General features: G+C 41.4%; 1 protein-coding gene across 1 annotated transcript; it reads right to left on the minus strand.

The window, feature by feature from the left end:
* Positions 1-236: 236 nt before the first annotated feature.
* Positions 237-4,297, minus strand: LOC308096906 (uncharacterized protein). The gene is made up of 8 exons (XM_080444423.1): positions 4,111-4,297; positions 2,432-2,504; positions 2,079-2,288; positions 1,797-1,945; positions 1,435-1,704; positions 1,066-1,190; positions 806-886; positions 237-638 (listed from the first exon to the last, which is right to left on the minus strand). Exons 2-8 carry the CDS (start codon positions 2,498-2,500, stop codon positions 442-444), a joined length of 1,101 nt encoding a protein of 366 aa, XP_080300549.1. The 5' UTR covers positions 2,501-2,504; positions 4,111-4,297; the 3' UTR covers positions 237-441.
* Positions 4,298-13,852: the final 9,555 nt, after the last annotated feature.

A 13,852-nucleotide genomic window follows, 5' to 3' on the forward strand; every position in this document is an offset into this window, starting at 1 on the left:
AGGCTGACTCTCCAGTGTTTACGCAGCCTGGACGAGTACCAGAGACAGCTCTTCCCAGGATTGACTATATCCTCAATAATACTGTTTTGGGACTCATCCAGGCGAGACATGAATCCATGCGAGTCTCACATGTGTGGATTCCACACGTTACAAACAAGTGACTGGCACTATGCCATCTAGGGACCTTAAGTAGAATCCTCAGGGCATCATTGTAGGCCACTTTAAGCCTCTGCATGCTACCTTTCTTGTATGTGCACCACAAGAAAGCTGTATACATGGGGAGTGCAAAATGCTTATGTCAGCCAGCCTCGGTTTTTTGATCAACCTGTAAGAATGGTCAATGCCACTCCTCTGTGGCTGTGACCCACCAAGACGCCTCTTGGACCTGGATGGAGCCGACATGGAATCATCGCCTCGCTGCTCGTCGGATTGCTCTTGCTCTTATGGCTGTGTGGTGTTGTATCCACAAAGGGAGTGAATGGCAGAGTTCCGGGTTGATGGGTTACAAACACCTGCTAACCGCTTGGTAAGTGTAGCTATAGTGTGATCGGAGATCGTGGGATCATTTTCCAAGGTGTTTCCCACGGTGGTGAGGATGTTGCGCAGGCGTTCCATGAGGATGCGACGGTCCGGTGCATCTGTTAAAACAGGTACAACTTTACAGTAACAGTAGGATCTTAATATTCCCACACTATCTTAGAATTAAATGTACACAAAATAATGTTCTACGTCTGCCTACATACACTGTAATGGCCAGTTGATATTGTAAATGTAGTTGTATATAGAGCTAGTTTATTATTCTTACCCTCTTCATCATGAAGCACAGGGTGGTCAGCAGAACTTCCAGTTTCACATTCTTCAGTGGGTTGAAGAGGTTGATAAAAGCCTGCAGATGGTGGACAAAACAGCACTCCTGTTATTACAACGCCACCACCCACCCATAGGGTGAATTATTGTTATTATTCATATATTCCCTTCTTTTTACATTGAGACACTGTTGTGTTTGCAATGTGCAATATAAATTATGTATATTTGTATGTATTGCTGTGATGTATTATGACTTACTCTCTCCAGTTTGATCTGCCTTCAAAAACTTGCGGGGTACTGCACCTTCGGCTCCTGAAACAGACACCATGTCTACGGAGCAGGTCTGTCCTGAAGTGGTGCTGCTCTTCACCTTTTGGTAGAGTCTGTACAAAAGGCAGGGTGACATCCTCATTAGGCCACAATGTTAGACATGTTTATGGACATGTGTTTTTATTTTAACAATGTATATCCAAACATTTGATGAATTAATTCCAAACCTTTTCCAGGTCTGAAAAACATGTTTTCCAATTTCAAAATATTTCCAGGAATGTCATGACTGTGGGAGCTCTTAAGAAGGTGTTTAATTGAGAATTAAACATAAGTTTCGTTTTAAAACGTTAAATATACCTTTTGGCAAAACCACGGTCTGGGCATATGGCTCGGTCAGCAGCAGCAAATATATACTCTCCACCATGCTCTGCTCGAAGGTCGTTTTGGAGCACTGATATGGCAGAAGTTATAGAGTGACCAATCTCAAAGAGTTTGGTTAACTTCTCAGTGGCTTCGCTTCCCACGTCTCTGTGTTTCAGAGCTGCAGCTGAATGTACATTGTGGTTGTGGACGTTCTGGAGAATTACCACAGTTGGATACTGTGGCAAATGTGGGTCCACCTTAGCCCTGAGACAAGCAGCACAAAGATATGTGAGCAACGATATGTGGAATAATTGCATTCAAATGACAACACTTACTGTGAACGTGGAAAAACTCACCGTGACGCTCTACCTAGGGTAGGCTCTCTTCTAGGGTCTGCCTTCAGGATCACACTCAACTTAGCTGGACAGTCGGTGTTTTTTGATGTCCTTCTGTTGACTGCTGTAGCTGACCGCTTGTGTATATTGTGCTGACATTTGTAATTCCTCTGAAAATATGTATGTAAATCAACATTTATATTTTTTCTACAAGCTGACACTATGTGCTGTCAGCTTGTAGATTGGCTATTTTTTGGCAGAGAGATGTGTAGATGGGAAAAAATAGCAGTTATGGTTCATTACCCTAAGGATATTTTTTGTGCCAGTCGAGGGTGCGTGGTTTAGGACCCTCCATGTGACGGCGGTCTCCTTTGTCTCCAGAACCCACTGTGTAATGCGTTCTTCAGTGTTAAATGGGAGCCGCAAAGTAGCGCAAAATGCGGTGTGGTCCATTTCTGAAGTTTGCTCCTCAAAGGAGACGACATGATAGTCGTACCCAGGGGGAAGCCAGGTCTATGAAATACAAATGGAAGCGATATTGAGGCTCACTTAAAAACATAACTTATGTTATGATAAATAACATAAGCAATCAAACAAATGAGTACAACCCTGTTATGTACAGTAATAAGTTGAATAACCACAGTGTTATGACTGACCTGTAAGACAGGATACGCAGAAAGATCACGACAGTTCTCATCACCACAACGTGTTGTACCCTCTGACATGATGCTGTGAAGAGATTGATTCATTGATGTACTTTATTTAGTAAGACATGAGAACAAACAGTACATGGAAGTAAAAATTCACAATACAAGGTCTACTAAACTGGAAGACTCATAAAGCACTAAGCTTGTTTAAAATGAGATCCCCACGCACACAAATCATGATGACATATAAGAGAACAGACAGATATATATATACACTACTATACAGAACTTCATACCATCAGCTTACAGGTTACTGGTATGAAAAATAAAAAAATATGTACAACAGAAAAAAGAGGAAGAGTTTGGGGTGGGGGTTAGGTTAAGACTTTGACAGGGGGCATTTTCGAATTGCAGCCTCCTGAAGGTATTTCTGAAGGCAGTTTTGAAAGTGAGTAGGGTTTTACACTCTCACTGTCAAAAGAGAGTGTAAAGAAAGAGACAATGTAATGAATGTATGAATAATGTAAAGTATATAATGTTCAACTTCTTGTTTATGCCCAAAATGAGTGGATATCCACAGGTTATCAGCAATGTGCAGCCATTAGAAATATCAGGCCTTTCTTCATGGCAAAAAGGAGCATCTGGTGTGCTTTTTTTCAGTGAAAAAGCTTTCAAAGCTTACAGTGAGTAAGCAGAGATTATTAACGATCACCTTTAAGGTCTCGCCGTTTCTAGAGGCTTTAGAGTACACATTAATAACGCCTACAAACATGCTACCCAATTACTATGTTTAATAATACAACAACTCCTACAAACACAGTACACAACAATAACACAACTCCTACAAACACAGTACACAATAACACAACTCCTACAAACACAGTACACAATAACACAACTCCTACAAACACAGTACACAATAACACAACTCCTACAAACACAGTACACAATAACACAACTCCTACAAACACAGTACACAATAACACAACTCCTACAAACACAGTACACAATAACACAACTCCTACACACACAATACACAACAACACAACTCCTACACTAGCCATGGTTCACATGGTGCCGAGTCCCCCTGGTCTAAAGTTGTGTTCGATTTTTTCACATTGCCATCTCTCACATAAACATAAACGTTCAGATTTCAAATATAAAGTGCTTATCACCGAGCCACGGATGTTACAAGGCGATGCGGACCGCGATGAGTACCCGTATCTCCCGTATTGTTCAATAAAAAGCATTTTAATCCCATCGCTGGCCATTTTCTCCAAATTGTCTCCGATACTTTCAACCATGCGACACTAATGGTTGGGAGGTGTATTGCACTCTGATACATTACAAAAAAAAAAAAAAAAAAAAAAAAAATGGCCGGCGATGGGATTAAAATGCTTTTTATTGAACAATACGGGAGATACGGGTACTCATCGCGGTCCGCATCGCCTTGTAACATCCGTGGCTCGGTGGTAAGCACTTTATATTTGAAATCTGAACGTTTATGTTTATGTGAGAGATGGCAATGTGAAAAAATCGAACACAACTTTAGACCAGGGGGACTCGGCACCATGACTGTCATGGTATGACAGTCATGTTTCAGGGCTACTCCTACACACACAGTACACAATAACACAACTCCTACAAACACACTACACAATAACTCTGGTTAAAAACTAGTTTCTTACCTCAGCTAATACAACTTCTGCGTTCTTCTGCTCCGTTGTTTCGCTTCATCTGTTTTGGTGCTGGTATTGTTTTGGCATTAGTATCCTCCTCAATGTTAGCCCTTTTCCCTTTGTTTCTGCGTCGTTTGTTTGTTATCTATTTACAACAGATCTCCAATGTGTTGTTTGTTGTTGTCTTCTCTCTAACTCCGTCTCCGTCCATTACTGTTGCGCGCGCGGCAAGGGGGAGGACCATAGAGTTAAAGGACCGAGGCTTCTTCTTCTTCTTTTAGGTTTCCGGCAGGCTGTACACTAACGCGTGTAATGCTGCCCTCCACAGGCGAAGGGTTTTACTGTTTTACCCTACACTTTATCACTGATGATACGTCCCAGGTGCATCCATGTGATGTTTTTCGTTATAGTTATTCTATTTATAGTGGCTCATAGGAATTTATAGACTACGTGACAACCAGGAATAGATTGGTGACCACCGGAGAGTCGGGTGACAGCCGGAATATAGACGGCATCCGGGAGCAGTTTGGGTTGGCGCCCCAGTCTGTGTCTTCCGTGAGGAAGAAGCCCAACAAATCCACGGTGAGGCCTTTGGGAGGACCATTCAAGTAAGACGCAAGGGAGCCTGCAGTACCACCACGGGTCATGGTGGTCATTGCAGTACCATCACGGGCCAAGACACCATCACACCAGAATGAAATGTTTGGAGCAGGGGAGTCTGGTGCAACGCTCAGGTCCTGGACCTGGTGAGACGAAGGAGGAGCCCGGCCAGGAGTCAACCCACAGAGCCTAGTCCCTCCACGTGCCAGAGCCTCCCCGAGTCCCGGCAGAGTATTTCCGGAGAAGCGGACTGAGTGGCCCTGTCTTGCCCTATAGGACTGACCGTGGGTAGCTACTGGGACGTAAGTCGAGGCTTGATCAACCTTGGCTGGGTCACCTGGGGGAGGGTGTATGTTGCGAGACCCGAAACATCCTATGACCCCAGGCTACAACACTGATGATACGTCCCAGGTGCATCCATGTGATGTTTTTCGTTATATCATATAGTTCAGTAGAGTGGAGATACCTAACCTCAGGACTGCTTTTCCAATTTTCTGGGAATTCACCTCTGATGTAAAAATCACACCCTGTGTGAAGTGGGCGGTGTCTTGCTAGCTAATCACAATACTGAATGGAGTCGATCAATCATGTACAAAGGATAAATACATTTATTGAAACACTCTTTATGATGGACAAAACCATAACTTGAAAAAAACAAAACTTTGGTTTTTTTCAAGTTATGGTTGCTTATATAGGGCTATGCACATGTGTCATGTGACACTGGCCAATCACAGTCCTGAATAGGCTGTGATTGGCCAATCACAGCGCAGGATAATTCTACTAATTTCCTGGGCCCAGATCACAGCGTAGGAAAATGTACATTTTTCCAAATCTCACTTATAGGGGCGGTTTCACCGCCCAAAAAATAGTCTTTAAGGAGAAGACTTGGAACATAGAACCCGGGGAACATAGGTATGACCCCCTGTCTCTCACTACTGTACTTCTCACATGAGAACAAAACATGTTGTACTGTCTCCAGCTGTCCACATTGGCAAAGCCCGTCTGGGTCTTTGCCTATGGTTTTTAAGCAACTGGCTAGACCACAGTGTCCCAGTCTCAGCCTGGTTATTACAATTTCATCCCTTCTCCCAGAACCCATTGCAAACCTCTTTTTTTTAATAGACGGCTGTACCGAAAAATACAGCCTCCCCCTTTCCTCCTCTGTCCACTCTTTTTGCCACTGGATCCCTAGCTGTTCTCTGCACAAGCTAAAGCTCTCAAATTTTCCTAGCTGGACCTTCATATCAATGGTTTATTTTTTTAGAGCTTCCTTGGCCACGCTGTCAGACATTTCATTCCCCTTGACCCCAGAGTGCCCCGGTACCCACAGAAAAACAACCTTGCAGCCCATTCGCTCTATCCTATATATACCACACATAACCTCCCAGATCAAATCAGATCGTGCCTTTGATTCCCCCCCTCTCAGAGCCACCAGAGCAGCCGCAGAATCTGAACAAATCAAAGTTTTTGCCGGTTTGACCTCCTTTATCCACCACACAGCCCATATAATTGCCAATAGTTCAGCTGCAATACTGACATGTTATCTGTTATCCGGATACTCTGCTGGACGCCCCTCCACATACAATCCAAAGCCAGTTTTCCCAGAGACTGGGTCTTTAGACCAATCAGTGTATATCTGCACATATTCTTTCTCGTACTGCCCTAGGTACCTGTGCACTCGGTCACTTGTAATCTCTTTTTTCCCCTCGTCCAACAGGGACAAATCTACTTCTAGCTCTGGGAGAAACCAGAATGGGATAGGAGACCACACTGACCAAATAACATTGTCCTGCTTTAACCCAATGTTAGCTGCTAACTGTTTTATGTGGTGAAAGGTTGCTTTCTCCTCCTTGCCTGCAAACTCCCAACACTCCTCCAATATACATTTTGCTGCCGAGCTGTATTGAAACCCGCTTAATTTAACCCAGTAGTGAAGTCCCAGCTTGTTTCTCCTGTATCTTAGGCAACTCCGCACCAAACAGACTCGTCCAGACTATTGCAGACTACTCCAGACTGGTATTCGGTTGGCAAAAGTTACCATTTAAGTCTGTCAGCCGACTGGCCATTCATGTGCTAATTTGACTTTTAGCGTGCCAGCGTTGCCAGGTCTGCTTATTATAAGCGACTTTGGGCTTGTTTCCCTGCAAAGCCACTTAGGGATGTTCCCAGCGTTTTTTCTTCACTGACGTGCAGTGGTGTAAAGTAACTAGTACATTTACTCAAGTACTGTACTTAAGTACAATTTTGAGGTACTTTTACTTTACTGGAGTATTTCCAATTGTCTATACTTGTACTCCACAACAATTATTTGAAATGTTTAGTTACTAGTTACTTTGCAGATATAAATCATTATGAAACATACATTAACCTCTTTTGCCCTATTTTATACCTATAAGCTATTTGAAAATAGCAGATCTACAAGCTCACAACGTGTTGCGATGCACGCATTCTGAGCTTGTAGATCTGCTATTTTCAAACATTTTGGTACTTTTACTTTTGGTACTTTAAGTACATTTTTATACCAATACTTTAGTACTTTTACTCAAGTAAATGTTGAATTCTGGACTTTTACTTGTAACAGACTCAGAGTACATCTATTGCATTCAAGCCTGGAATTTCGTCATTTTAGGGGCAAGGCCACTTGGCCTTTGGTGTTGTAATTTTTTGGAGGGCACAAAGGCCCTGCCCGGTCTTCCTGCCAGGGCAGGAAGGCCATCCAAAAAAATAATAATGATTTTTAAGTCCAAAAATGATTTTTAAGTCCACGGAAATAATGCATTTAACTTGAAGGTTAAGGATCATTGTATTTTAATATATTATAAGAATAGTATAACTATCTGTGAAATATAACCCGTTTATTTCACAAAATAATGTGTTGGCAAATGACCAATATTTAGTTATATAGGTCTCAATATGTCACATTCAGCCCTGGACTTCACTGACTGAAGTAGGGGTCACATTAATCACATTAGATTCACATAATGTATTTTACCCACAATTAATTTTCATTCAAATGAAATGTTAATGAACTTGCACTAATAATGACTTTAGTTGATTTTTCACTCTTTAAAATATAGTATTTCTTAATTATTAATAATTACAGCTTCTTTTTTTTTCACGATTTTTTATTGTTTTTAAATAATAATAAAAAAGGAACATACAAGATTTCCACCCGACAGCCATAATATATAGCCAATATATGGTTCTGTATCAGTATATGAGTCCGTTTTTGCAGATTTCATTCTAATTGGCTACTATGCCTGCATATGAATTTCATGAGCCTGGGTAGGTCACCCTGGCTTGGCGGAGATATGCCCTGTAGCGCACACTCCGCCAGTGATGTAAAGTAACTAAGTACATTTACTCAAGTACTGTACTTAAGTACACTTTTGAGGATTTTTTACTTTACTGGAGTATTTCTAATTTTCAGTACTTTTACTTCTACTCCATACATCTCTGAGGAAAATATTCTACTTTTACACCACTACAATTATTTGAAAACTTTAGTTATTAGTTACTTTGCAGATATAAATTATTACATTATAAAACATACAGTAACCACTTTAGCTCTATTTTATACCTAGGCTATTTGAAAATAGCCGATCTACAAGCTCACAACACGTCGCGAAGCGACGCGTTGTGAGCTTGTAGATCTGCTATTTTCAAACATTTGAGTACTTTTACTTTTGGTACTTTAAGTACATTTTGATACCAATACTTTTGTACTTTTACTCAAGTACTTCTACATTGCAGTATTGATACTTTTACTTAAGTAAAACATTTGAGTACTTTTTCCACCACTGCGCTCCACACAGCAGCAGCAGGTGAAAGCAATTCACTTAAACGAGGGTTGTGTTGCGCACCAAAACTGCGCGAAAGTAGGTCAAATCAATCAATCTCTCTCTCTCTCTCTGGGAGCAACAACGAGAAACAGTGAATGTAGGTTTTCATAGACATGGTCGCTTGTTTCTCTCACATAATCTGGCAACACCGACAGCCCTTTGTTGTCACTGCCACTGCTCTGCCAGTCGGCTAAAAAGCTGAACATGTTCGGTCGGCTCTGGGTCGGCCGAAAAGGTCCCGACGGACCCCTAACCGACTGGCCGACGGACCCCTAACCGACTGGCCGACGCTTCCCGAAGCCAAATCGGCCCAAAGTCGGGCCGATTTGGATTGGTCTGGAGCCAGCTGGTACTTCCCCCATTTCAACCAGCAAGGCTGGTATAGGCGTTGTCTTAAAAGCCCCACTACAAACTCCGGGTTCTCATCTTAAACAAGCGTTATGCTTAATGAGGGTTTCCAGTTTAGTAGACCTTGTATTGTGAATTTGTACTTCCATGTACTGTTATGTACTGTCATGTACTATTCTCATGTCTTTCTAAATAAACTACATCAATCAATCAATCAATCAAACCTTTCAGTGATTTTGATTGCACTCTGTCAAGTTTGCATAGATGTGCTTTTGCAGCTGCCCCAAACACTATACTTCCATAGTCTAGAGTGGATCTTATCATAGCTTGGTATATCATGTGCAAGGTCTCCCTCTCGGAGGACCGAGGCGAGGGAGGGGTTGTGGGAAAAGGAAGAGGCGTGGTCTCCGCTCTCCTCTTTTTTTATTTATTACTCTTTATTTATAGTCTCATAAAATACAATACAACACGAACAAACACAAACAACATACACAGACAAAGAAGTTATCAATAAATCTATATAACATCAGAGCCAGGGGGATTTACTAAAAGAAAACATTAAGGAGTGAACACATAAAGACAGTTCTTGCAGCTTTCTTATTTTTTTAGCCATATTGTTTTAATGTACTGCCTGGCTTCAATCTCAATTACAATGAATGAGGGTTTGGAATGACTAAATTGGGATTTATGTCTATGAAATTTAGCTAGAATAATGATCAAATTAATTATGAATTCCTCATTTTTTTCTTCTTATTACTCTGCTCTCCATGCCTCCGCCGGCAATCCGCCCATGGTGTCACCAAGTTACAACTGTTACAACGAGCCGGGAGGAAAACGTCAACGACAGTATCACTGTAATAACATTTTCAGGAGCTGATTGACACATTCGTCTTTCTGCCATTTATAATGTCAGAAACTGTGGCACACACATTGATCAAAGCCTAAGGACAGATATATACTGTATAGTAAAAACCAGTTCAGTCTAAACCCCTAACTGCTCCACAAGTGCTGTACTAAGTCTAATAGCACTCACTGCTCCTAAAGGTAGACAGTAGTAATAAAAAAGACATACTATACATCAAGGTACACGCAGCTGCTCTGGATTCTTAGTTTTATTTCGTTTTTATTATTAACTTTATTCCAGACACACAGGGGGTCCAAAGAGTACATACAAATCATTGACATCACACATAACACATTAAATAAAAAAATTTATAGAGGCTGACTCTCCAGTGTTTACGCAGCCTGGACGAGTACCGGAGACAGCTCTTCCCAGGATTGACTATATCCTCAATAATACAGTTTTGGGACTCCTGCCGAGACATGAATCATACATAGTGCCTTAAGAAAGCCTCACATGTGTGGATTCCACACGTTACAAACAAGTGACTGGCACTATGCCATCTAGGGACCTTAAGTAGAATCCTCAGGGCATCATTGTAGGCCACTTGTAAGCCTCCGCATGCTACCTTTCTTGTATGTGCACCACAAGAAAGCTGTATAAATGGGAGTGCAAAATGCTTTTTAAAAAATGCACACTTGACAGGACCTGAACACTTACTGAACCTGTGAAACAGCATATTAGCCTGGGCATAAAGTTTGCGGCACCGTCTAGACTCTAGAGATATCTCTATCATCATGATTATCAGTGAAAATGTGGTCACGGTACTTGATTTCCTGGCATACAGAAAGACGACTGTCACATAAGTGAAAGGCTGGAAAGGCCAATTTCTTGTCCTCATGGCTTCTCAATATCATGACACAACTCTTTTTTTCATTGGAAATTATGTCATGATCATTGCCATAATTTAAGCACACTTTTAATAGCTGCTGTAACCCTCTACTGTATGGACTCAGAACGACCGGGTCATCAGCATACATAAGGTGATTGATGATAGTTACCTAAAAGACAGCCCGTATTGCACTTATAAGAGACAAAAAAAAAACCTTGACGAACACCATCGCTGACTGAAAAATGGGCAGATGTAACATTACCCCATTTAACCTGCATTTTCTGATTTGCGTACCAATGTTTTTATGTTTTGTGGCAGATCAGAATGAGCAGACCTTACACGTTACTTGCGTACCAATATATTAATGTTTTGTGGCAGATCAGAATGAGCAGACCTTACACGTTACTTTGGATGTGAGCGATTCCTTTCGACAGAATCTGCTAATTTGTGGTGCCGAGCCAGCCTCGGTTTTTTGATCATCCTGTAAGAATGATCAATGCCACTCCTCTGTGGCTGTGACCCACCAGCCGGCAGACGCCTCTTGGACCTGGATGGATACTTTCGGCGGATAAGCCGACATGGAATCATTTTGCCTGATCGCCTCGCTGCTTGTCGGATTGCTCTTGCTCTTATGGCCGTGTGGTGTACCCACAAAGGGAGTGAATGGCAGAGTTCCGGGTTGATGGGTTACATATATCTGCAAACCGCTTGGTAAGTGTAGCTATAGTGTGATCGGAGATCGTGGGATCATTTTCCAAGGTGTTTCCCACGATGGTGAGGATGTTGCGCAGGCGTTCCATGAGGATGCGACGGTCTGGTGCGTCTGTTAAAACAGGTACAACTTTACAGTAACAGTAGGATCTTAATATACCCACACTATGTGTGCTTAGAATTAAATGTACACAAAATAATGTTCTACGTCTGCCTAAATACACTGTAATGGCCAGTTGATATTGTAAATGTAGTTGTATATAGAGCTAGTTTATTATTCTTACCCTCTTTATAATGAAGCACAGGGTGGACAGCAGAATATTCTTCAGTGGGTTGAAGAGGTTGATTAAAGCCTGCAGATGGTGGACAAAACAGCACTCCTGTTATTACAATGCCACCACCCACCCATAGGGTGAATTATTGTTATTTTTTTCGTTAAGACACTGTTGTGTTTGCAATGCGAAATATAAATGTTGTATATTTTGATTTATTGCTGTGATGTGTGATGTATTATGACTTGGGGTAAGTGATATTTTTGGGTAAAAAAAAATAGTATTTTGTTAAAAGGTTAAAGCACTATATTCTGATAGCAATCATTGCTATAGAGTGTTGGTTCAGTAACAGGAGTCTCCCCGTCTCTCCAGCTCTTTAATAAACAGAAAATACATTTTCCGGTAGGTGTCAAAATCTCAGCCAATCAGGAGAAAGTATTTTTTAAGCTTAATTTTTATAGTGTTCCAGTTCCAATTTTGCCTGCTCATTTCTTAGTGTCATCACTTCCAATTTCACTTGTTTAATCTATATCCTGATTGAGTTCTCTATCCTGATTGGATAAAATTGAAAATGAAACTGAAACTGAAAAGAAAATGCATTTTCTGTTTTATAAAGAGCTGGAGAGACAAGGAGACTCCTTTTACTGAACAAACACTCTTTAGCAATGAGTACTATCAGAATATAGAGCTATTTCACACTTATTTTAACCAAAGAAAATCACTTACCCTACCTTTAACTCTCTCCAGTTTGATCTGCCTTCAGAGCCATCAGAAACTTGCGGGGTACTGCACCTTCGGCACCTGAAACAGACACCATGTCTACGGAGCAGGTCTGTCCTGAAGTGGTGCTGCTCTTCACCTTTTGGTAGATTCTGTACAAAAGGCAGGGTTCCCACACATTTTTAAACTATTCTTTTTGTTTGGTGACATCCTCATTAGGCCATAATGTTAGACATGTTTATGGACGTTTTTATTTTAACAATGTATATCCAAACATTTGATTAATTAATTCCAAACCTTTTCCAGGTCTGAAAAACATGTTTTCCAATTTCAAAATATTTCCAGGAATGTCAAGACTGTGGGAGCTCTTAAGAAGGTGTTTAATTGAGAATTACACATAAGTTTAGTTTTAAAACGTTAAATATACCTTTTGGCAAAAGCACGGTCTGGGCATATGGCTCGGTCAGCAGCAACATATATATACTCCCCACCATGCTCTGCTCGAAGGTCGTTTTGGAGCGCTTTTATGGCAGACGCTGCAGAGTGACCAATCTCAATGAGTTTGGTTAACTTCTCAGTGGCTTCGCTTCCCACGTCTCTGTGTTTCAGAGCTGCAGCTGAATGTACATCGTGGTTGTGGACGTTCTGGAGAATTACCACAGTTGGATACTGTGGCAAATGTGGGTCCACCTTAGCCCTGAGACAAGCAGCACAAAGATATGTGAGCAGCCATATGTGGAACAATTGCATTCAAATGAAAACACTTATTGTGAACGTGGAAAAACTCACCGTGACGCTCTACCCTCTCTCCTAGGGTCTGCCTTCAGGATCACACTCAACTTAGCTGGACAGTTGGTGTTTTTTGATGCCTTTCTGGCACCTGCTGTAGCTGACCGCTCCTGTACATTGTGCTGACATTTGTAATCCTTCTGAAAATGTGTATGTACAGATTGATTAATAAACATTCTAATTTTTCTACATGTGCTGTCAGCTTGTAGATTGGCTATTGTTGGCAGAGAGATTTATAGATGGGGGAAAAAAGAGCGGTTATGGTTCACATTACCCTAAAGATATTTCTTGTGCCTTTCGATGGTCTATAGCCGCTGACCCTCCATGTGGCGGGGGTGGCCTTCGTCTCCAGAACCCACTGTGTAATGCGTTCTTCAGTGTTAAATGGGAGCCGCAAAGTAGCGCAAAATGCGGTGTGGTCCATTTCTGAAGTTTGCTCCTCAAAGGAGACGACATGATAGTCGTACCCAGGGGGAAGCCAGGTCTATGAAATACAAATGGAAGCGATATTGAAGCTCACTTAAAAACACATCTTATGTTATGATAAATAAGCAATCAAACAAATGAGTACAACCCTGTTATGTAATAAGTTGAATAACCACAGTGTTAGGACTGACCTGTAAGACAGGATACGCAGAAAGATCACTACAGTTCTCATCACCACAACGTGTTGTACCCTCTGACATGATGCTGTGAAGAGAAAGAGACAATGTATGAATAATGTAAAGTATAATGT

This window comes from Gymnoscopelus braueri (assembly GCF_963280865.1).
Source record: "Gymnoscopelus braueri genome assembly, chromosome: 12".
In the NCBI taxonomy this organism is placed as follows: domain Eukaryota; kingdom Metazoa; phylum Chordata; class Actinopteri; order Myctophiformes; family Myctophidae; genus Gymnoscopelus; species Gymnoscopelus braueri.

Bases quoted from the DNA above. Each gene is read 5' to 3' on its own strand.
- LOC308096906 (XM_080444423.1), bottom strand. From the start codon at position 2,500: ATGTCAGAGGGTACAACACGTTGTGGTGATGAGAACTGTCGTGATCTT. The intron at 887-1,065 runs GTAAGTCATAAT...CACCATCTGCAG, and splicing joins GGCAGATCAAACTGGAGAGA to GCTTTTATCAACCTCTTCAA. The intron at 639-805 runs GTAAGAATAATA...CTGTTTTAACAG, and splicing joins TGTGCTTCATGATGAAGAGG to ATGCACCGGACCGTCGCATC.